The sequence below is a fragment of the Diachasmimorpha longicaudata genome, chromosome 6 (genome assembly GCF_034640455.1).
Source record: "Diachasmimorpha longicaudata isolate KC_UGA_2023 chromosome 6, iyDiaLong2, whole genome shotgun sequence".
Lineage (NCBI taxonomy): Eukaryota > Metazoa > Arthropoda > Insecta > Hymenoptera > Braconidae > Diachasmimorpha > Diachasmimorpha longicaudata.
In genome coordinates, this window is record NC_087230.1 from 3047161 (window position 1) to 3072157 (window position 24997).

The window sequence follows — 24997 nt, forward strand, 5'->3', positions numbered from 1 at the left end:
TTCATATATTTATAACACAATTATCAATGATTCATGATATCATAATTGAAGGCGGGAGCACGTCTGATGATGCTCGACACACATCCGGAAAAAAACTTTAGTGAATTTTTCCGTAGTTTCATTGAACATTACTCTTTTTTCCACTGATTGGATATTAAAAATTGTCGAGCGGTCAGATAAAGAAAAAGGCAACAGAGATCAAGATGTTTGAAAGAGACTCAGTGACAAATCAAATTTTTTATTAGCAATATTATGATTCTGAAATTTGGTGTTTCTTTTATGAGTAGGATCTTTACATGGACTATCGCACTAAATTCTCTCTAGAAGACGGAAACATTGACTTAGTTACTACACAAAAGATATATTTTAATGTTTTTTTCGCATTTTTTGGTAGTTTTTATGTAACAATTTTATTGCATTTTTCCATGTTTTCGTTTAAATGTAATTGGAGATCGATTGCAAAGACGCAAAGGAAGTATATATCAAACTAATGGGTTTTGTATTAAAAAAACTCTCAAAATGGACAATAACCAACTTTTTCGAGAAAAGATTAATGTGTCCGTGAATTTATTAGTCAACAGATATCGAAATTTGTGATGACAACAATTGGAGAATAATTTAGGTATAGAATTGCTACTTTTGTTCATTTGGAAAATGGCAAAAAGAAGGAAAATAAGAAAGAAATGATAGAAAATGTAACGTCAGTTTTTAATTCAAAGGTGGTTGACACCAAGTGCATTCAGCTTCATGTTTTTTGTGGATATACGCAAGTCTATTGAAAAAATCGACATTGCCGTAGGAATTTTTTACACAAAAATGCCGATGTATGTCTCATATTCAAAGATATTTCCAAAAACCTTTTGGTCGAATCGCTTTATTATCAAACTCTCTTTCAAATTTCCCTAATAATTGAACCTGAATGCCGTTCGGAAGTAATAAAAAGTAATAAAATAATTTTTCTAATAAAAAAAATCGGGATTTTAATAATCATATGAAAAATGATTTACATTTTTTCAATTGCGAAGAATAAATAATAAAATAATGAGGAGTTTTTTTCACGCATAAAGTCAATTAAAAAATTATATATTTCATACATTTGTTTTATAATCAATGAAAAGTAAATGATCAAAATTTTGATTGATAAGTAATGGGCGAACAAATCAGTATCAATTTCTTAACAGAGAAAGACATGATTAAAAAACACTGATATTTGTCATGAATTCAATTTTTTTATAAATCTGAATGCAGAATGAATGATTTATTTTGCGCGCATGAGTTATAATCTTTTTATTGAGGCAAGAACAAGGGGAGGAGGAGATAACGATGAAAAAAACGCAAGTTCATGTGTTTTTGAGTATTATATTATATTTTCAAGTCCAAGGGAAAATTCGACATTTCTATGAAATCTTTTAATAAACATGTCGATCGATCTCTCAGACTCAAAAATATTTCGATCGATGACCTCATTATCATACTCCCATTCAAATTTTTTTTCAATAGTCAAATCTACATGACAGTCGGAAGTGATAAAATAATTGTTGGGATGGGAAAACTGAGATTTTTATGCTTTTAGGTAAAATTAACGTTTTTTCAATTACGAAGAAGAAAAAAAAATAAAAATATCAACTTTCTCATACAAAGAGTAGAAGAGACAATTGTTTAATATTTTATACATTTGATTTATAATAAAAGCAAGGAAAATGATATAAATTTCCATCGGTAAATAAGGGACAAAAAACCGGTTCAACTAGTCTTTAATTTTCTTGTTTATTTATTTAAAACTGTTTTCATTTTTGTTTTCTTTAGTTGAAATCTTGGTTCTAAGTAATTAAATAAACCCTTTTCAATGAATTATTCACAAATTCATTAATTTCAATTTCTCCGTAATCAGGCAGACGTGGTTAAACGGAGAGATTGCCCCGTAGCAAGCTCTATTTAATCTTACGTTTTTATTAATTCTCATGACTTCTTTTTCATTGATTACAGGTGCTAAGCTAACGAATACCGACGAGATTGTTTATTTATTGCAATGGGTTTTTTCTTCGAGATCCTTAAACTACATTCTTACTTGAATTTTTTCCTCAATTTTTTTTTCTTTCTCTCGATTAAATTCTTGTTAATGGTTTTTGTGCCTCTGCTTTTCTTGATATTTTCACGATGAATTTTGGTTTTCAATGTATGTTGGAATCAAGTGCAGGAGTCAAGTGGTAAAACGTTATGATAAAAAAAAAACAACTCGATTTTTCTCATTTTGTTATATGCATTACAATCTTGATAGGCAGTGGATTTTGAAAAGAAAACATGTAGACAATGGCCTCGCAAAATTTTCTATAAAACCACTGAGGAGAATAAATGCACAATTTTTAAAAAGTCACATGCAACTGGTCTTAAAAATGAAAGTTCATTTGTCTTGAAAAATAACCAATTTAGAAGGATATATCCAGTCATTTCCTCTCCCAAATAATTTCATTCCCAAGCACATCTCCATCAACAATAAAATTACAAATTTTCCTCATTACGTTTTATCATTCAACCAAGAATGTCATTGATTGAAAAACAACTGCGTCCTCAGTTGTGATAAACATCAAAGAAATTTGATTGTGTTATCGAGAGTGAGTGAGAGGAAGGGATGAAACTGATGAATATAATAACCGAAGGGAGAGTACTTGAATCTCATGAACTATAATAGATGAACTGTCAATGCTAACGAAATAATTCATTAAAAAATCACCAGTATCGTTTTATCAACATTGAGAGTTATTTCATGATTGAATAATTTTCAATGTGCCTCATTAATTTTACTTAATTCATTTTCCATAAGACAAAACGAAGAAAAAAAAATACTGACTTACCCGTTTGCCTGAATGTGAATCATTTTACAAACGAGATTTTATTCATCATACTTTTCTACGCAATCGCCAAAGATACCTCTGCCCTCTCTAATCCATTATTTATTTAGCATTCGTATCTAGAATTGTTCTCTCCTCCCTCTGGCTTTCCACCTCAATTATCTCAATTTGCCCGACCTCCCACATCCATTTTTTGTTTTTTGAATTTTTTTTATTGGTTTTTTAATTCTTTATTTACTTTATTTCTTGCTTAAAAGTTATTAAGAGTTTTTTTGTTTGTTATTTTCTTCTTTTCCTCTCGTGTCTCAATTGTATGCGCAATTAACACTCACTGAAACTAGAGTTACGATACATCCTGATCTTCCGCATCCTGCGCTGGTTCTTTTTGTTCACCTTCACCTTAAAAAATAGCGGAAAAATGATTATTAAATTCATTTCCTTGTGAAAAGAGTAGTGTAATGAGTTTAATGAACGTCAAAAAATATTTTTTAACATAAATGTTCGCAGCTGAGATATTTCTTTAAATTTTTTTTTCATTTTCTCACAACGTTAATGTCAATAATTCCGTTTCGTCATCAGTTTTCCTTTAAGGGGTTATTCTCATGTGAGCACTTCAAAAAATCGATTTTTTTTTTTTTTATATTTTGACAGTAAAACCTATTGAAAACATGCTGTGAAAAATTCAGACCGAAATTCATAGTATTTGATAAGTTACAGCTCATAGTCGCCGACGTGTCGTAAGCGATTGTCTACCAGGCTTTCAACTTTAAACGCGTTTTTCTCGAATCATCATTTTCTGAAACGGTCAAGGTCCTACAAGAAAAAGTATTCAACCGATTGCTTTAAAATTTACATATGTTCTTCTACTCATTTATAGTTATCGTCCCTACCACAATTGTTTATTTTCGACAAGATCTTCATATTTTTTTTAAACGATTTGTAACGAAAAAGAAGGAGATTTTCGTGATTTTTTTTTTGAAGTTCGATATTTTTTTTTGTTTTTAATGAAATTGATTATATTTGGTAGGGACGATAGCCACAGATCTACTGAATAATAATCTATTCGATTTTTTTATGTCAGACAACATGAACAGCCGTTATCACCTTGACCAGTGAACTACCTTTTTTTGTTGGGGACTACTTTGACTTAAAAAAAATATATGTTAAAAATGTAAAAAACGAAAAAAAAAAATTTTTTCGTATATTTCAAAATACAAATAAAAATATATTGAAAAATCAACATGATTGAAGTTTGTTGTCGCATAAAAAAAAAATTCCGAAAAAGTGGTAAAATATAGGCGTTCACATGAGAATAACCCCTTAATTTCGAGCTTACGAGAAGCTGAGGACCTCGGTATTCTCAAAAATAATCATGAGTTTTTACATAAGAACTATTTTTTGTGAATATCTGAAGTGAGGAAATTTTTACAAAGGAAAAGTTGTTTTGAGTATGAGATTTTAGGATAGTTATTTAAAATAAGTAAATGCTAGTTTCCTACTAATTTTCAAAATTCCTTTGACGAGCCGTAGCCTATATTTTCCCTGGGAAAAATTTGTCTATTTCGCTCAGATGTCAAGTTTTTTTTACTTAATCATCAATTTTCCAAAAATACTGCCAAACGGTTTTCCAACAGAACGTCCGCATGTAAAAATCTAAATAAAATTATTGTTCTCGACTTTTTTTTCTCATTAATGTCATATGTTCTAAAATAAAACTAAGTTTAACATAATGAAATCATCGTGTAGGAAAATTTTTCTGTTTTTCTAATTATTAATTTTCGATTTTGTCAATAAATATCCCCTGAAACTCATACAAATTTCGAATTTTCACTGAAAAAGCGATCACAAAGTTAGATTGACCAAGTGAAAAGTAACTCGGAAGTTCTTACCATCACCCTGCATATCAGATGTCCACAGAGTAAGGTTGTCCCTGAGTAATTGCATAATTAGGGTTGAATCTTTATAACTCTCCTCAGATAATGTATCCAACTCGGCAATAGCATCATCGAAGGCTGCCTTCGCTAAGCGACACGCTCGGTCTGGACTATTGAGTATTTCGTAATAAAATACAGAAAAGTTAAGGGCTAAACCTAGACGAATTGGATGAGTTGGTGGTAATTCTGTCATTGCAATTTCACTGGCTTCTTTGTATGCTATTAAGGATTTCTCAGCTGCTTCTTTCCTGTCTGTGCCAATTGCAAACTCGGCTAGGTAACGGTGATAATCACCTTTCCTGTAAAATTCCATATAATCCATTACTCTTGTTTACATTAAATTTTATATTTTTTTAATTAGAGGGAAAGAGTGTTTTTCAGAGACGACTCTTAATATTTCATACCATAACACAGATAATTGACGAACTAAATGAGCAAAATCAATTGATTATTCGATTTGTGTATCACATGGATCAAGACATGCTCCATTATTATTCAAGTAATTGTTGAAAAAATGACCGGTTCGAGCTAAAAAAGATTAAAAGATTCCATAGTTGAGTAGTAATGAATACTCAAAATTATCTTCTGTTTGTTTGAATGAAGATAAACTTTTTTTTAAATAATAGAGAATGGTTTTGACAAAAGATCTCTTGAAACTTTCACTGTATTAATTCAATCACTGAAACAAGAGGAGCACAATGTTTTTGTTATTGAAGTAATTGCCTCTAAGAAATAAAATGAAGAAAATAATATTTGAACGTTTTTGGCAGAGAGAAAAATCAATGAATGAATAAATAAAAATTCCAGCATTATCCATTCATTACAAGGCCATTCATCAGACTTTAAGAGCAAAGATTTTCCTATAGAATCATCTTTTCAAGGAATTTCCTATGAAATTTTGTCTATTGCTTTATTTATTAAATATTACGAACCAGTAACAAATGTGAGTTATTACTCATCTAAAATAATTGTTTAAAATATGGAAAGAAAAAGCTGCTGCGTAGAGTTATCAAAATTTTTCTTGAAAAGTAGAAAATTCCCTTGGAAGGATATCCCTTGATATTTTTCGTTACAGATATGTTTAGAGAATAAAACAATTAAACCCATTATTGGTATAATTAAATAATCGATGACTACTTGCTCACATTTTGTAATAGAAGACTTTGGATTCACCCGTGGATGCACAGGGAATCAGATGCTTGTCAAGTACATCAAGTATGTCGGCACAAATGTCCCTGAGTTCCTTCTCAACTTGAGATCTGTACTGGCGTATCATCTCGAGTTTATCCTCAGCACCCTTGTTCTCCTCCTTCTGCTCGATACTGGATATTATTCGCCATGATGCTCTTCTGGCTCCGATGACATTTTTGTATGCAACTGAGAGTAAATTCCTTTCTTCAACGGTCAACTCTACGTCCAAGGATGCTACCTTCTTCATCGCCTCGACCATCTCTGCGGGAGCGCAATTTTATTCATTAAAAATTTCAAAGAAACTGTAAAGTAACTGAGTTAATGAGCCAGAGCTAATCACCACAGCCTAGCAGAATTGCTGGCACGAATTGGAATCACTAATTCTCCAACATATAGATGTGAATATGGAGAAGAAACAATTATATTTTTTGGGAATGCCCAATTGATACCAAGGCTAAAGAAATAATTATAAAATTATTGAAATAAAATTTGTTCCCATCATATTCTGTTGGAAAATTTTTACTTGAGCCAAAAAAATGAGGGCGCTTTTTATTATCAATACATTTCTGAATAAATGCTCGGTAAAACTATTGAATCACGTAAGCTAAAGCTTCTATTACATACATTGTACACATTTTAAGCAAATTATGTTTTGACATTTACAAATTCTCAAAAATGAAGAAATCGACGATTTTCGTTCTATAAATCAATTGCTGAGTCTTGGAAATCAGCTCTGTAGAATTAAATTCGCATTCTAATTTTCATTTCAATGTATTTAAAGCATTTTAGTCTTTAAACAATTCACGAGAGGTTTGATAAAACCTGATATGTAAAAGGTTTTGAAAATCACTGAATTTTGATTTATAAATTACTTATTGTAGATTGTTGTTTAGATATGTTGGTAGGCAACATATTTAAACAGCAATTCAACACATCTTCATATTTTGTCCATTGTATGAACCACTAAATATTATTCTCATGTTTTATTTTACATCTGTGTTTTCAAAAACGCAAGAGGTACAATAAAACTTCAAAGATTATTTGAGCATTTTCGTGAATGCGTCAAACGATTTTTTCGGATAATTGAATATCCTAGATGAAAGGCTCTGGCTAGTTGTAGTTTAACTCGTTCTGGAGATTTTTTAAAAGTATAATACAGTCATTGCCATTGCCACAATCATCAACGAAATGAAAAATTTTTTCTCAGGGAAAATTCATTCCGGAAATTCAAAAGAAACGTCCAGTGCAGTTTTCGATTGAACCCACGGCATTCCATTTCCACATCTCATAAAAATGAAATGAACTCCTATATTTTTGACGCCTCTTTCTTTTTACTATTCTACCAAATGTTAGGGAGAATATAGAATGACATTCATCACCAATATTGTCCTCTGAAACGTTTTTTGACAAATGAAATATGTTCATTATCTTTCATCAACGGTTTCAAAAATTCTTCAACTCCAAAAATCTCACCAACTAAACTCATGTCAAAATTTTTAAAAACCCTCGTAATGAATTTTACTTATATTTAGTAAATGAAAAGACAATTCTTGTTTATAAAAAGGCAGAATTGAATTCTACCCAACAGAATATTCAACACTTTCTCCACAATGACGGGTTTTAATTTTACGAGAAATTCATTTGTGACTAGAACTAATCAATTTCATCAAAATAAGTTCATTTTTCATTAATGATTTTATAGAAAATTCGCTAAAACTGTTACCAATGTCGAAAAAATCCTAACAAAAATCTCGTCAACAATTTCTCTTGTTCCTAGACTCGAAAACCCCTAAAAAAATTCTATAAATAATATTCATTGATCAAACAAAGGGCTGTGAAAAAAAACATTGTTGAGCATATCCCGGCAGGTTATAAAGTATGTATGAGCTGAATCACCCCCTGAACAACCAACACCTTTAAAACCGTTGAAAAAATTAAACTCGAGTTTGAAAAAAAATGGCAAAAGTGAACAATTGAAATTGTTGCATGAAAAAAAAAAGATGTTATGGAACTTGAAATCAGTATGAAAGCGGTATAGAAAGCGTAGTCGTATTACACAGGAAGAGAGGATGGCGGGGTAGCAGATCAATACTTTCCTTCAGCTATGACCTCCCTTCTCTTGTCACCCCCTTTACCCAACAACCAACCCTGCGACGCTCTCTCCCAACCCTCAAATTTAACTCCAGCCTACCCTTTTACCATCTTCCACAAAGATCACATATATAAATATATGCCCTTTCCACGTGTATTCCCTCCCTTCACCTTCCATCTATTAATAGAATGAATCAGTTACTCTCTTTCTCTTTTTTGTTCAATTCCAGTAAAAACTAAAGTCACTCTCAACAATGCTAAAATCGATCCTTGAACAGCTCTACGAACTCTATTCAACTATTATCAATACTTGTGCATACACACAAATGCTCGTAATTTGTCACTACCCGAGGGATTCATAAATGAATACACTGCTTAATCCAAATGAATGCGAATTGTTGACAAGTTTTCAGATCACCAAACAATCACATTTGTCAATGAAAATTGACATAAGGTCTACACGATCACAATACACTGAGAAAATCATTCATAAACGAATAAAAGTGTCGAGAGTCAACACAAAGTCATCCAGCTATTTTGACAGGTAAAATGGTGATAAATATCATGAGAATTGAAATTAGACTGAAAAAATGCACTTAAAAAAATGAAAGATTGGTAAATTGTGAAAAAAAATCGTGAAAAAATAATAAAAAAATCTTTGTTCCCTCGTTTTCGACTTTGCTGAAACTAAAAACTATGACATAAACCTCCCTCAAAAGTCATAATCATATTGATAACGATGGGAATTCTCACAAAACCCTTGAAAATTCCTGAAAAACCGAATTTTTTTAGCGAAGAAATTCCTATTGTCAGTCGGAATTTTGCAGTGGATAATTTGTCAAGGCCGATGCCGCGGGTTCCTCTCGTCCGAAAAAAAATCTGAAAACAGCGAACCCTTATGGAAGAGTTTCTCTCTAAAAAAACCATCAATCACCCCAGAATCTCAGAGCCTAACTCCTTAGTCCCTCCAATTCTTTAAATTACCCCAATCCATATACGCCAGTCTACTAGCTCCACAAAGTAGGTGTGGGAGAGGTTCCGCCGGCCGGATCGGGTGGGTGTTGAATGCGTCATCGTTAACGTGAAGAAAATGGCATAGGGAACTTATCTATGGACGCCGCAGCTCAGCACAACGGTTGAAGCACGCCTAGCAACGTAGTATCGTTCATAAAAAAAATTATTCCCTCTTCATCCCCCGCGAGGTTACCTGCCTCCCAGACAATACAGTACATGAAAAATCTCTGGAATGGAGGTATTTCCAGCTGTCTTTCCACAAAGACAAGAAATTTTAGTAACAGAAGGAGAAAAATTTCGCCGACACGAGTGGCCCCTCGTGCCTATCCGTGAACCAAGCACATTTGACGTTTTCCCCCCGACCTTCAACATCCCTCCCCATACCCTGCCCCGGGGTGCGGGGAGTCTCGGCTTGGCCCGTCATCGGGGAGATACAAATTCTCGATTTCCGGGGCTTCGACAGACCCACCATTTTTCACGTCCATAAAATGCCGAAGGAATTTTTTCTCTCTCTCTCTCTCTCGCTCGCTTACTCTCTCTCTCTCTCTCTCTCACGCTCTCTCCCTCTCTCTCTCTCTCTCTTTTACAAGCATGGACGTACTTTCCGAGTAACGAAGCTTCAGGATTTCCAACTGGTGGTTCAAATTCCCCCGACTACTAGAATATGAGTCGCGGGATTTTATCGTACGCTCGCCACCGGAGAAATGAAAAAAAAAAAAAAATGAAAAAATGAAAATGTGCTCACCATCGTAGCGCTCGGCCTGCTCGGCAAGCTTCGCCTTGTAGACGTTGTCCTCCCGCTCTGACATCCTGGCTCGATATTAATCGTTGATTGAAATAAAAGCTTTCGGTTAGATAAACTCGTCAAATTCTCGATACAAACTCAAATATCAGTAAATCACTTTATTCCAGAATTATTGAATAAACTCGTCGACTCAATACTCCGCAGAAGAAACGTGACTTTAATTTATTTATGAGATTTCACTTGATAAATTGAGGAGGATAATTCAATGGCAATTTTTTGGGTTCAACTGAATGCAATGGGAGATTTCTTTTTTTTTATTTCTTATTGTTGGATGTTTGTTTTATCTTTTTTTTTGGAGTTATGAGTTTTGAGTTTAGGTGGGGAGGGGCTTACGTGTGTCCCTTAAAACGGTTTGTCGAATGTGGATTACAACGGACAGCTTCTCTGACTGCCGCTCGCTGGCTCACTGAAAGCAAGATGGCGCGGCCCGCCAACAATCGAAAGCAGTTCCACCGGTCGGGCGCAGAATCCACTAACACAGAGATACTGAGGGATTTACACACGTACGGGACAGCGTTCCCGGAGAATCAAGTGGTTTTTTTTTGTAGAGTCGCTCAAAAGCAGGAGAGGGGCGTGGGGGGGGAGGGGAAGGGGACTGCAAAGGAGTGCGGAGGGGTATCGAACAACCGCTTGAGAAACCGAGGATGCCGTGTATTACTGCGCGTCGGGTCTGTGACGTCACGTGAGCACAGGAACACACCTGCCGATTTTGGGATTTGCGTTGGCCAGACCTCCAAAGGGGAGGGGTTCACAATTGATCGGAGTGGGCGAGGGAGATAAAGACAGCGGATTTTTTGGAGGCTTTTTGATACGAGAGCTGACGCGAAACACAGCGGTAGGGGAAACTGTTTGTCACTGCCAAGGGTTCGGACTGCAAAAACAACCAGGGAGCAGACGTACAGGAAGAAGGTGATGATCGGCTGGAAGGGATGAGGTGGAGGCGCATTAAACAGGAAGCGCGGGATTTTTAAAATTTTTTATCTCGACGAGTTTTTTGGTGAAAAGATTTCAGAGGCGATACTCTTTAATTATTATTTGTTTGTTGCATTGATGAGATTTTTTTAAAGTCTGGATATATCCTGAGGTGTCAGTTCTTAAATTTCCATTACAATAAATGATTTGGTTATGTCGGTGACAAAATCAGAAATCAGGTAAAGGCCATTACAATTATGGACCATTTTTAAATAAAATTTTTCTTTTTGTTATGAAGACATTTTTGGCAGAGAAAAGTTTTTGTTATACCTCTTTTGTTTGTAGTCAATTAAGGGACACAAGTCATGACAAAAAAATGCTACATCTCTTGAATTCGGAGATATTTAGCAAAAACTTACAAAAAAATTAAAATTAACTTCTGGTTCACCACTTTACTGGTGCATTTGGATGTTCACTGAATACAATTTTAATCACAAGTAAATAAACAAATAGATGGGTGTAATCATATGAACCTATAGTAACGAATAAGGTGGTGAAAACGATTAGCATAGAATATTTCACCGTTGTCTAAAATTAAAGGAGGGAAATTTCTTATCACATCTCTTATTCGATAAAATTTGGTCATCAGGACTTTTTGTTTCCATTTTATTCACTAACAATTTAATCTCCTGGAATATCCAAAATCGTTGTCAAGTTGTCGTAAGTATTTGATTAATTTAATCCAACGAAACATCGTTTCGAGAAATTGAACATCTTGTGATAAAGTTCATTAATTTTTTAGTTTTTTTATTAGCTAGAAATGCTTGGTGGTTGATTAACACCTTGTTCTCCTCTGACAAAAGATATTAACAGAGGGAATCGCTGAGGGATCTTTACTTGTTGAATGGAGACAAAGAATGATTTACATTGTAGGTCATCACAGGATATATGACATGAAATAAATTCCGTACTCATTTTCACTTTTCCCCGTTCGGGAATTGGCACTGGCATTTCCTCGAAGCATTTTAGTAAATCAATTATTGAAATGTAGAATGTATAACGTATGTATAAACTTATAATTAATCAGTCACAACCATGACAATAGACGGCTCTTCATTATGAAAGAGCCGCTTTATAACAATCGACTACCATAAAATATAATTTTTTAAGATGAAAACTGTTAATCTTTAGCAATTTGACTAGTCTTGTATTAGACATATTATAAACCATAAATACATTCGAATTTTGGCGGTCCTAGTAACTTCTCACTAGCAAGTGGTGATTGTGGGCGCAGCCGCGGAGAATCTTTTCGAATTATTCCAAGATGAACGTGTCCTTGAGCTTGGAATAATCGCCGAGAGAGGGCTACGGGCACGGAGAATCGTGATGTCGCCTAGAGGGCTAGTAACACTGTAGGCTCCCTATGACTATCATATTTATCACTAGATCATACTATCAGGATTTATTTTATCTTTTATTTCTTTTAATTTATTTAAATATTAGCTTCGTTGAAGCAGTAGAAATATTCTCACCGTTTAAAGATAATAAAATGTGGAATTTTATAATGTTAGTCGAAACTTGAAAATAGGAAACGACCGATATGTTGTATACTCCTATATTTCACTTTGTATTTTACATTAATATTTCTATTTACCATTCATTTATTGCTTGGGGCATACCCCAACTACGTCTGGCCCAACTCTTAATCCTATCATAAACCCTGGCGCCACTACGAATTTTCTCCATTTCCCATTTACTAAAAGCTAACATGTGCATGCCCAAAAAATAGCCATGCTTCCCTCTAACCCCTCCATTTCCTCCTTGTGTCCTCAGGTAAGGAACTGAGTACTCTAACATTATTCTTGTTCATAAGTTAGATCCCGAACTTCACCGAGAGCACTAAGCCCATTCTAAGATCAGAAATCTCTTTGAATACATAAATCTGTAGTCACAATATTCACACGTTGAGCGAATTTCCTAATAAATATCTGTCTTTATTTAAAGATAACTTCTGTGTTTTGAATTTATTACGGGAATCCAAAAGATAAATCTTACAGGCTTTCCCTGTACTTCTGGCTATCCAAAACAAAAGCCCTTTGTAAAGTTTTTCTTATTGAGTTTCAAGTGGAGTTTGATTTTTGTATTAAACCGTTCGTGTCATAAACATTTTCCGAAGACAGTTTACTCTTCTTCGAGAGATACTCGACTATTTTCTATCTCCTTCTAAAAGCCACATGTCAGGCCCCTTTGTTCGAGCCACGTAGCATAACGAGCGGGAGTTGGGTCAGTTTAAGCTATCACGGGGGTGTGAGACCAACCCCATCACCAAGTTTAAGCCCACAATTGGTCCCCTACTTCCTCATGTGGGATCAACGATAGACCAATTTTTAAGATCAGACTAAAATCAAGTTCATTCTTTATGTGAACACGACTAGTTCAAAACCCTTTTAAGCGTCTTCTAAAATCTTAAGTTGTTATTGTAACTAATCAACTAAGTTCAGAAAGAATTATAAACTACAAAACTGGATTAATATAAAATTGATATTTGTGTTCATTTATTTCATTCAAAATTTCACGCATTGGTGAAGCAGAGTACTTTAGCACTTCACGGGCAACGGACCCCCCCCCCCTGGAATACCAACAGATCAGATTGGAACACAACAGTGACAGCTCATCACCATCGGTACGTCAGTTTTCTACCACCAACTTGTGACACCCCAGCACCAGCACCGGAAGCAGGAACTAGTCCTGCCATACGGGACTTTAGTATATTTTTGGGATCTATAGTATATATACTCCCAGTTACGACCCCCAATGAGAGTTAACTACTTTGTCTATTGCCAAAGCATTGTTTATGCAACAAAAATAGAGTTCATTTCATTTGAAACACAACCTTATTGTATAGTAAAACCCTCGAAGCTACTAGAGAATCTCGACAAATTATTTCAGGCGAATCTACCTGGCCATTTGGGAACTATATAACTACATCAAATAAATAAATAATAATGAAAATAATGTCATGAGGTTCAACTTGAAGGCAGGGAAGGAAAAAAGTATCCAGACAATTTCTTGTGGGACACTATCCATCTATTATTTTGTTTTATTATTTCTATCATTCTCCTTCAGATAATCATTAGGAAGACATTGTTTTCTACTTCTGATAAATATCTTTCTATACACTGATTCCATACATATACATGAATTACCCTCTCGGCTCGGACAATTTCTAAAATTTTCTGTAATTCTTCAGTTATTCACATTCACTGCTTCATTGACTAGAATTAGTATTTAAGAAAACTATTCCGTCAATTTAATTACTCACTCCCATAAAATTGGCGACATTAAATTGTCCAGATGACGATTACAAATTTCCCAATGACTCTCTCCCGTTCACTAGAATGGAGTAATAAATAGTCACGTTATATCATTAGAATCCATTCACGTTTTTTGAGGATGAGCAGATGAATGGACTAATAACGTATGATTAAACGTAATGAATATCTTAACAATTATACAATTATTCGTTTCAATATCGAGTTGACACGTGAAAAAAATCACTAGAAAAATCCATTTACCCCAAGAAATTCTGGAGTTCTAAGTTTCCACGAGAATTCTCGACCAATAGATTCTTTATGAATTGAATTTCAATTGCATTCTTAAAAATTGAAAATAATGTTCATGAAAGATACAACATTATTATTTTAAAGAGATAAAAACGTTGTCAAAAACAGAAAATGTATGCGAATAGAATTTTAACTGAATTATTTTTAATATTCAAACAAACATTTTCTTCTATTGATTTTTTTCACGTCTGCATTATGAACCTAGAATGATTTAAACTCATAGGGTTTCGGAATTAAGTGAATTTCATTGTAATTATTGGACGACGCTTATCCCTCTTGTTCTATAAATGAATAAAATATCAGTTTAATCAAGTCACTGAACATCAATCAATAAAAATAGGAAGATTTATTCACTTCTTCATACCACGGTTCGAGGAATAAAATCATTCAATGTTCGCCTTTACATTTGTGCTATTGAAAATTAAAAAAATAGAATTTCGAATGCTCGACTAATTCTGAACTACTCTGTACATCGATGAAGTCTAAATTATTACATATTTATTAATTCTACATTCTCTCATCTTGCATATTCGCCCCAATTGCGACAAAACAGTAGTCATTTACACAAGAAATAATTTCGTAGAATAATCTAGTGAATTTATTAGAAACGTGCACAATTTTTTGGTCAATCTGATGAGATATCTCGCCTTTTTAACTGCCATTTTCTAAAATAATAATATCGATGGTATTTTTTCATGCGAATTCTTGAACAGAATTTTCCAATAAAAAAAAATGATTTCTGTCTTTTTGTGCACTAAAACTTCAATTTTAAACTTTAAAAAGTATTCCCATAGAATTAGAGCGCCAGAAAAATCAAATTTTAACAAAATTGGTTCATAGAATATTATTCAATGGAAAAAATGGGGGGGGGGATTTGACTAGAAGTGACCAAGAACATTTTTTTTTCATAAAATCTTAGAATTAATTCTTTAAGTTTTTGTGAATTATTTCTCCACTTCTTTCTATTAGAAAGTCAAGTCAATAAATTTCACTAATATTCGAATAGAATAAGAGCCACAGGAACATTTATCAATATTTCTTGTAGAATATTTTCTGTTAAAAATAATTGGCAGTATTTGTCAATCAAATTGACCAAAACTAATATAATTGCTCAGCCAGTAAATTCATTGGATTCTCTCCGACATTTTTTCGAGCGTCTTTTAATATTGCCAACTGGTCACCCCTCGACTGACCAAAATCATAAATAATATATTTCCTTTAATAATCCATTTCTCCTCCTAAATAATTATTTTTCGTGTGTAAATCAGCAAAAAATATGAAAAAACTTTGTGATTCAGTCCTTAACGTAACTCCTAATAATCTGTACAAACGTTTTTCCTTCAAAATACATTTGTTCCCTCCATTGCGATGAAAAAACAGGACATAGAAAAAACCAGATGACCTTCTAAATTAACTCTAATATCACTAATTAAATGACCAATCTGGCCAATTTCAATTAAAATTCGAGAAGTCTGTCTTCAATTTAATCGACGGTGTTGCAGTTTTATTAATTGTTTTCAATGTATCCGGATGTTTGTTGTGTCGTTGTGCCTGTTGATGGCTCAGCCGTACAGCATTCTCTAATTTAGTCTTGAGTTCCGTTGATTGTGACATGAGTGTTTTGAATTCCTGGGGATATTTTGGACCTATTTTACTCAACCACTGGAAACTCTGTTGATGAAGCGTAACCTGATACTTGGTTCCTCGTTGCAGTTTATTTTCATCCAGTAGATAATTTATTAATATCGGAACTAGTAGAGTCAGCATTTGTATCCCTGAAAGGCAATTATCAACATTAGAACAATCATTTAAGCATTATTCCCTTTAGACGAATTGAAATGAAAAGGGGACGAAAAAATCGACCAAATGATTCGTGACACCATTTTTCTGTTGTGCATTTTATCTGATTTGCCTGTTTATTTCGCCTATGATAAATAAATCAACATTTAGTTTCTAAAAATGACTTAAATGAGAAGAAACCTGTACCATGAATTTTCAGAGAAAAGTGAATGTGCAAAATTTGACAGACAGCTAGAAAAACATTATACGACATCAACATTAAAATGACGTGTTATTTGTTTACATCAATTGATCTTTTTCAAATAACAATTTTTAATCATCAATTTGTCAATCAATTTCTAATCTTCTAATCTATAAGGGAAGACTCCTGTGATTTTCTTTTCTTTTTAAATAACTAATTATTTAAATGGGTATAACAAAATTCAGAAATAGTGAGACATCCGACCTAACGTCTCGTAAAAATCTCCAAAAAAAATTTGTACAATAAAATCAAGTCACAATGAAACCAGTAAACTCTTCAAAATACCTTGCATCAAATCTCCTACTCAGCATGAAACCAACATGATCAAATTAATAGACCCACCCACCAGTAAATCTCCAGAAAAAATAAAAGAACTTACGATTGCCAGGTTCTGCGAGTGCGATCAAAGCTTCGATGGTCCCAATGCACTCGAGAGTATACGACAGCTCGACTTCCCCCTCGACCATCTGACTCTTGTCGCTGTACAGATACTCGACAATCCTGGGTGCCAGAGCATGAATGTAGGGTGTGCTAATGCTCTTCTCAGGGTATAAAAAAATAGTCTTCAGTGTCTGCACACACTTGAGTTTGACAACAGTATTGTTTGACTGCATGGCCTGCCTGAAGTGATTGATGCAAGGAAATAGTAGATTGGGAGCACTGACAACCTCTGGAACAGCATGAAGAACAAACACTCCGATACCCAGCATCATTGTGACCTCGTCCATCTTGCCCCCATCGTCTCCAGTCTTGGCAAGATCGACGATCTTGGCCAGCGCACTTTGAAGAAGACTCGTGTACTGATCACGACACCTCTCGTCCCTAGCATATTTATCAGTGATGAGACACTTGAGACAGTGCAGAGCAGCATGAATGGATACATCAGTGGTGGCTTTGGCATTGTGATTATCTGCCCTGACTCCAATTTCGTGAATGACTCCGGTGGTGAGGTAGAGAAGGGTCGGTAAAATAGAGACAGCGCCCTGAGGTGCGCAGAGACTTGGCAGGCACTCCATGACACTCAAGGCCGAGGCGATGAGTTTGCCACTGTCTTCAGTCAAAAGAAATCCTCTCTGGGAGAGAATAGCAGTGGCACCATCAGGATTGGGATTCAAAGCAGGGATCTGCCTTACCAGGAGACATAGGCAGACCTCGACAATGGCGAATACGAGGGATTCTCCTGGTACAAGCTCCCCATCGCCTCCTTCACCGAGCAGATCTAGCTCAGCAGTGTCCTTGCTCTCCTGATTAGCCGGCATCATCTCCTTCAGCTTCTTCCTCTTCTTCTCGATAAGGCACTCCTGAGTGGCCTTCATCACCTGCTTGAGAACCTCCATCGACATCCTCTGGACAACAAAACTCTCTCTTGTCAGAATCAGCCTGTGGAGAACGTTGCAGAGCTCGATACAGAGAGTTGAATCTCGAGTGAATACCTCCCTCGTCCAAAATGAGTCCAGCAATGTATACAAAGCGTTCAGACATGTCTCGATATTCTGGGTTGACTCTGATGATCTTGGGCTGCACAGAGCCTCCATACAGATGCCGAACAATAGGTGAAAGCGTTCAATATTAAAATCGATTTTCGTATTGTCGGAGTTGTTGTTGATGATGCCTCTGTTGTTGTTCGGGGTCGATGCTTGATTGGCGTCCGTGGTATCATCGACGTTGAAACCCCTGGCGTTGAGCCAGAGGGTGGCTGCATGGAGGATTGGCGCCCAGGATTTAGTGTAATAGGGTCTAGCTGACTCCATCGTATCAGTCGTGTAGAAGGCACCCCCGTCGTGGGGTAATTGACTGGAGAATTCAGGAGGCAGTGACAACAGAGCATGATCCCTCAAGGCTGCTAGCCAGTGCTGGCTCAGACTCAGAAGCTCTGGCTGCACCAGGCTCAACAGACTCTCATTCTGCGACTCAAACTGCCCGAAGAGATCGTCGGACTCGGTTAAGTTGGCATTTCTGCTCAGCTCCAAATTACTTGGCGCCGTTCCCTCGTTGATCATAGCCACCACGTAGACCTCCGCCCAGGCCTTGAGAATGGCCAGTCGTTCGAGTGTCGAGAGACTCTCGTTGTACAGTTGGGGGCGAGTATTACCCTCTCGCAGTTTCTCCAAAGAAGACACCAGCAGTTGATGCACTCTTCGAAGATCGTTCAGATCTCGTGCAACGCCGCTGCCAATCCAAGCGCTGCAGGCCTCGCAGGCAGCTGCTGTAACGTGTGATGCAGTATCCGCCGAGAAAGCCGGCCTCAATGCAGCACCCACCTGCGCCTGGAATTGTTCCAGTAGCAGGTGTCCTGGAAACTCCGGCTCTGGGACTTTAGCAAATTTGTCAATAATATCTTGGAGTGTCTGGAGACCCTCGAGACGAAGGGGATCGCAGTCACTGGTCGCTGCTATGAACGCCATTCTCACCAGATCAGACAGATGAAGAACGAGGTAATCCCCTCGTCCTTTAATTTGCTGCAACTCCTTTGCCACTGACAGATCAAAGTGCCCTTGCTTGTTGTTCATGCACGTCGCAATGATTCGTCTTATGCATTGCGCAGCAAATACCCTTGTCGGCCATCTTGGTGAGACACTGGGCCGTTGTTTGGATTCATCAGCATGGAACTCGGCTTGATCATCGTCACCCTCTGCATCTGCAGAATCGTTGTCCCCTGCAGGGTCCTCTGTCGCTACTGCAGCAACTTCGTCAGCTGTGCTGGACTCGGAAGCGACAGTCAGAACATCTTTGCAAAGGGACAGCCATTGGGACAAATTGTCAGCCGCTAGCATCTGCAGCATACTTGTCAGTGTGTCGTGAATGTCCTTGATCAGTCCACTATCGGTTTCAGTATCAAGCATGCTAAAGAGTACCCCAGGAAGTCCAGTCTCGGTTATGGTGAGTCCCTCCACCATGTTGGTGTCCCTGCTTTCATTAGCCAGACTCATAGCGTGCTCGCAGACCTCCTTGGCTTCTCGTTGGGCCAGTTGTCTCAGGCACGATATCGCGGCCTTTCTCAACAGCAGATGATTACTGGAGAGTGTCCTGCAGAGATTTGGCACCAGGGAAGAAAGATTAACGTGTCTGGGTGCGAAGAGGTGAAGCTGCTGGAGGCAACCAGTGGCCTCTGCCTGCACCAGAGGATCCTGATGATCCTGCATTATGGCACAGGCGCAGAGGAAGGATGAACGTGCCATGCAGATGGAGGACGTGTTGCCCTGGAGCTCTGGTCCAATTGTTGTGATCAATGCGGAGAGGACCTTCCCTATGCACTGGTGAACGTCTATATAAGAATGTGGCACGTTCAAAAGAAGAGTGAGAATCAGGGAGAGGGTGGGCTCGACGTAGCCCCGAAACATTGGGCCCCCAGAGTCGGCGATCAAGGCGAGGGCGTGCAATGCCCAGACTTGAACCACTGGCGACGAATTATCTTGCGCTAGGGCTAGTAATATGCTGACGCTTGTGTTCAGGTGTTGACTCGAGCCCATACCTCCAACATATCTGTGGAGGCACCCGAGAGCCAGAGAATGACCGGTCCGGCTGGCCACATCGCGCGCCGATTTCAGACGATCAAAACTCGTCTGAGCAAGTTCTGCTGTGAATTTTGGGTCTGAGATTACTTGAGCCAGTCGACCTACAGCCTCACCAGATGCCCAGCGGAGGATCGAGTTGCCGCTCACCAGGGTGCTTATTATCAGGTTAGTTGCGAGCTTCTTAACGTCCTCCTGGCCGAAACCGGTTTTAGCCTCGTTGAGGCCTTTCAAACCACTCAGAACAGCTGTGAAAACGTTCATTTGAATCGCCTCTTGGCGACCAGACTTGGCGTGCTTGATGCATTCACCGAAGTGCTCTAGCATCTGAAGACGGTGTTTGTTGGCGACACGGGGGAATATCTGGCCGAAGAGAGAGACCGAGAGATCGATCACGGCGACACCGAGGGGAAGGGGACCTGGAATTATTTCCCCCGGGGGCACCGGACGGTAGAGGCAGCAGGCGTTGTGCTCCAGGGCCCCTGAGCCTGCTGCGCTATTCGGTTGCAACTGAAATGAGAAAAGTCAGTGAGAATTTTTTTCAAAATGTTAAAACCAATTATCTAGTCATTTACTCTACATCATTTTTTCCTATAATTTTTGGTGGCATCGTAAGAGTTTTGTACGCGACGAGTTAAGTCGACTTTGCTCTTCACACAATTTTTGGAGGATATCTCTGAACTTAAGGAAAATAGTGTAATTTTCATCATAACATTTTTTGTAGGTCTCAATTCGCTCTGCAGAATGTTTTCACAAGAAATTACTATTTCCCTTAGGTTCCACGATATTCTGCAGCAATTTCCCTTTTTTTTTTAAAAAAAAATGATTATTCATTATTACTATTAGATGAAGCGATAATTCTAAACTTTGTAATTGTAAGCATCACCCCGTAATTTCTTGTGTTTAGAATCGAACCGCAATTCGTGATATTCATTCATAACGTCTATAACATCAAAAATTATGAGAAATAAAGTAATTATAAACATGGCTTAAAAATTAACTTCACAACAGAATCACGCAGTGTGACCCAGTCTACATGAGAAAATTCATTTCTACTCGATTTGACGTCATCCACCACCACCCGAAAACAAGGAATCGCCTCGAAATATATATCCGAATATTTCATAGTGTAATTTTAGATCAAGCAGATATTGAACTCACGTGTTCGACGTCTGATCTTCGACATGGTTCCATCTTAGCATGAAAACAAAAATTTTTAAATACGTAAACTGTCAGTGGGTTTCTATTAGAAAAGCAAGTACCCTTTCATTCAGTCATAACGAAGAAGAGATTAATTAAATGTCACTGATAAGTCTAAGGAATTCTATAGGACATTCCAAGAAACTTTCGTTGAATTTCTATTCAATGACATTGTCATTGAATAGCCTAATAGAAAAATTGCCAATTCTCGATTTTGTAAACACAAAAGTCTGATAACAACTATTGTATTTAAAAAATTTATACAATTTAATCCTCCTATCTTTCTACGACAGGAATTCCTGAACATGTTTTTTTTTAATTTTCCCCAGATTTATTCAATCTTTCTTCATTAAAACAATTTACAAGTTGAAAATTAGAGCAATTTTCCAACGAATTTCTATTCAATTGGCTCCATATCCCTCCAACTATCCACTATCCCGAAAAAAAACTTGAAAAAATACCTGATCTTCAATAGTACGATGTTCGGTTTCCTGCAGCCAGGTCCCCAAAATAACCGAGTCATTGGCATGACACACAATCCTCAGCAGCGAAGTGGTTGTATTCCCGGGATTCTCAGTGAGTGTGAACTCAGAAACGAGCATCCTCAGCAGATGGGTATAAGACCCCTCGAAGGTCTGTGGAGGAAGTAATAAAAGTGTCTCATACAGTCTCAGCCTGACCATAGCAGTGGGTGCCTTCAGCTGTTGTCCATAATTCTTAAGAACAGGAGATAGATTAGTCAGCATTGCCAGGGCAGACTCGATGGGTGTGAGTAATCTTCTGGTGATATCGTCATTGAGTAGTTCAGGGCAATGAAGTAGGAAGCTGTGCATGGCTGATAGAGCCCCAGCCCTGCCTTCGAGAGTAACCTGCCAGGTGAAGGCATCACCCCGGGCCTTTTCGCTCTCAAGTTCCTTGGAGGACCTGGGGAATGAATTCCTCCAGAGGAGAAGCATCCGGGGCAATAGCCCCTTGACTACGGCTGTCCCCAGGGTCATGATGGCCCCGATGAGAAGCCATCCAGCATGAGTTCTGTTCAATGAAAGCCTGCTGTTCTGACTGGCGCTCCTGAGAAGCTCCTCAGCAGTATTAAAAATGATTTTTCCCTTGGTGTGGGGTACGCCGAGGGGTGAGAGTCTGACACTTCCCAGAACAGCAGCTAGAGCACCGCTGTATCCAGCAATAGCCTCTGGAGAGCTCCGCATATTCTCGATTCCGTCAACACAACGATCAATGAGGGGAGTGATCTGACTGGGTACAGCCACGCAGATGCACCTGAGGCACCAGGCAGCGCCTAGCCTGGCTGCCTGACAGGGATGTACAAGTACAGCTAGAGTCGTATCTATCAGATTCAATGATGGCTCCACCAAGAGATTGGAGGCAGTTGTCCCCAGGCCCAAAACCAAATTTCCCATCTCCTGTAGTGCACACACCAGCAGATGCTGACTGAAAAGGGTCTCCTGGTTACAATCCTTGGCGTTTTCAGGATTGAAGTCAATGGAGTTCATCTGCTTCAAGATTACATGAGCTGTCTCCTTGCATGCAGCTGCCTGTGCCCCCTCTCCCAGGAGTTTTCCAATAGTCCCGCGAAGGATGAAGTTTATGCATTTTCGGGAGTAAACAGCGTCCACGTGCGAGCTTGCAGCCTTGGGATTGGCTACAAGGTCCAGGACATGGGCCACTATTGCCCCAATGTTTCTCTCCAGCCAAACACCCCCCAAGATCTGCACGAATACCACGTAAGCGTGGGTGACACCCACCCTGACCTCGCGATTCACACCCGAGCTTCCCTTAATTATCTCCCCAGTCCCTTTCAGAAATCCCACACCACCTCGCAGGAAGCCAGACATAAGGATATTCAATACCTCGTCCAGGGATATTGGTTTCATGGATTTACTCTGCGCCCCCATGTTTTTTCCCTTCGGCGGTGGTAACTGAGTCATTGCCACCAGTGTTCCCAGTAATTTAGCTACAGCACATCTTACCTCGTAGTTGGATCCCTCAAATGCTCTGAAGCACAACGTCGCCATGCTCTCAATTTCAGTAGTGTACAAAAATGGTGCATGATTTAACATCTCCAGAAGACACTTAGCAGCAGCACATCTCACTGCCATAACCCTGTCGGTCAACGATTGTTTGGATACTTTGTAGATCTCCTTGTGGACATTTGTTATTGCTGTACCCATTCCCGCACAGACCTTCTCCAGGGTGTGCATTATTTCAATTCTGGACTGGGATTCAGCTGAACGCAGGGACTTTATCAATATCTGGACTGTCTCCTCGTATGATCTACCCATCATTCTCCCTAGCTTTTCGTACATCGCCCCAACACAGCAGATGGCTGCCAATTTTGTTGGGAGAAAACTTGGCGAGTCGTCCTTATTTTTCAAAATATCATTGCACTTGTTCACTGTATCGAAGAGGAGAAATGTGTCACCCACACTGAAGAGTGTCGCCAGGCATCTTGCTATCAGTCTTCTTGTTGGGGGACCTGGGGCTCCCTGCATGTGACGAGTCAACTGTTCCACTAGTTTCTGCTGGCAACCTTTTATGTCGTTTTTCTGGGCTGCCACCAAGACTTTGTCCAGAAAACGCAGCCATTCGAAGACGAACACTGGACGCTTTGCCTCTGGAATCTGGTCCAGGGCCTCCTCGTTCAGGGTCAGACTGTGACTCAGCTCCATCATCCTCGTGAGGTGTTTGGACGGGGGGTGGGTTACTGTGGGGTCATGGTGACGGGGAAGAACTGGGGCAATATGGTGATGAATCGGAGATTATTGGTGAGAATGAGTTTTGATGTCAGGTGGTGGGTCTATCCATCAATGCGATGGGGATTTGTGATTGGTGAGAGGGGGGATTCTCGATGATTCACGGGATGATGGGATTCACTGATTTTTGGGGGAGGTGACACTGTCGGGGGGGTACGCACACGGGAAGGTTTGAACACTCGGGGATTTACTAGGCTGAATGTCGAGAAATGGGGTCTGTCAAGTTTGTGGGTACGCGGTCGACGTTTCACTGGTGCAGGGTGTTTGTTTGCTTCAGTCTTTTTTTAGTTTGCCATTTTTTCCAAGCGCTAGCGGTCTCGTCAAGGGACTAGTTCCTGCTTTTGGCGATGGCGCTTGGGTGTTACAAGTTGTGACATCAGTCAGGTCAGAGTTATTGGTATGGCACACAGAAGGCACTACTTACAGCTAGCCAGAATTATCGACAGTCGAACTGTTAGACTACAGAAGACTCTGGTGAAGACCTCGGGACGCTCGGTTCGGCGAGTAAAACAGTGAGAAAAGTTATGAAATTGCAGCGCGATTCTATATCTGAATTATTGTTATTTTAAAAAGTCACATAAATTAAATTAGCTAGGCAAGACATTTGTTAACTTCATGCGAAAAACTTTTTCTTCATTAGTGAATGTGATCGTTATATGTTCACATTCGAGTAGAGCAGGATAAACATCTATGTCTAAGTTTTTGTTATGTCCACAATGAAAATAAAATCCTTTTCATTCTAGTCGAGAAAAATGGGAGGTTTCAATTTTTGAAGAAAATGTTTTTAATTGTTCTCCAACGACTTAGCATTGGAAATCAATAGTGGACTGAAAAGTTTAACAGGAACAGGTGGAATGATAAAATAAATTTTCCTGAAATAATCAATACAAATTCTATTTGCTTTTGCCTCGATTTCTATTCAAAATAACAGGAACAATATGGGAAAGATTTATTGTTCTTTTAAATTCTGTTAAAATGTTTTCTTCATCGACTTTTGAGTCAGAATTTTAATTTACACTTCTTAATTGTAAAATTCCCCAAAAAATCTCAGATTTAT

General features: G+C 38.0%; 2 protein-coding genes across 6 annotated transcripts; both read right to left on the minus strand.

Moving 5' to 3' along the window:
• Positions 1-218: 218 nt before the first annotated feature.
• On the minus strand, positions 219-10763 carry LOC135164106 (14-3-3 protein epsilon). Of its 2 annotated transcripts, XM_064124163.1 has the most exons (5): positions 10218-10762; positions 9825-9889; positions 5929-6235; positions 4739-5082; positions 219-3248 (listed from the first exon to the last, which is right to left on the minus strand). In XM_064124163.1, the coding sequence occupies exons 2-5, from the start codon at positions 9886-9888 to the stop codon at positions 3193-3195; spliced, it is 771 nt and encodes a 256-aa protein (XP_063980233.1). In that variant the 5' UTR covers position 9889; positions 10218-10762; the 3' UTR covers positions 219-3192. The 2 variants fall into 2 exon arrangements, with proteins under 2 accessions (XP_063980233.1, XP_063980234.1); XM_064124164.1 differs by having other exon boundaries at positions 9825-10763.
• A 3983-nt stretch (positions 10764-14746) lies between these two features.
• LOC135163542 (HEAT repeat-containing protein 5B) lies at positions 14747-24283 on the minus strand. 4 transcript variants are annotated; one of them, XM_064123050.1, is made up of 5 exons: positions 21634-24283; positions 21134-21166; positions 16840-20482; positions 16746-16760; positions 14747-16194 (listed from the first exon to the last, which is right to left on the minus strand). In XM_064123050.1, exons 1-5 carry the CDS (start codon positions 23857-23859, stop codon positions 15872-15874), a joined length of 6240 nt encoding a protein of 2079 aa, XP_063979120.1. In that variant the 5' UTR covers positions 23860-24283; the 3' UTR covers positions 14747-15871. The 4 variants fall into 4 exon arrangements, with proteins under 4 accessions (XP_063979120.1, XP_063979122.1, XP_063979121.1 ...); XM_064123052.1 differs by lacking the exon at positions 21134-21166; XM_064123051.1 differs by lacking the exon at positions 16746-16760 and having other exon boundaries at positions 21634-24282.
• Between the last annotated feature and the right edge of the window lie 714 nt (positions 24284-24997).

Excerpts from the sequence above, each read along its gene's own strand:
- LOC135164106 (XM_064124164.1), bottom strand. The coding sequence starts at position 9,888 with ATGTCAGAGCGGGAGGACAACGTCTACAAGGCGAAGCTTGCCGAGCAG. Across the intron at positions 5,083-5,928 it reads AAAGTCTTCTATTACAAAAT|GAAAGGTGATTATCACCGTT; the intron begins GTGAGCAAGTAG and ends GGAATTTTACAG. Across the intron at positions 3,249-4,738 it reads ATCTGATATGCAGGGTGATG|GTGAAGGTGAACAAAAAGAA; the intron begins GTAAGAACTTCC and ends CTATTTTTTAAG.
- LOC135163542 (XM_064123050.1), bottom strand. The coding sequence starts at position 23,859 with ATGATGGAGCTGAGTCACAGTCTGACCCTGAACGAGGAGGCCCTGGAC. Across the intron at positions 21,167-21,633 it reads ATCGTACTATTGAAGATCAG|ATGGAACCATGTCGAAGATC; the intron begins GTATTTTTTCAA and ends TTTCATGCTAAG. Across the intron at positions 20,483-21,133 it reads GAAGATCAGACGTCGAACAC|TTGCAACCGAATAGCGCAGC; the intron begins GTGAGTTCAATA and ends TTCTCATTTCAG.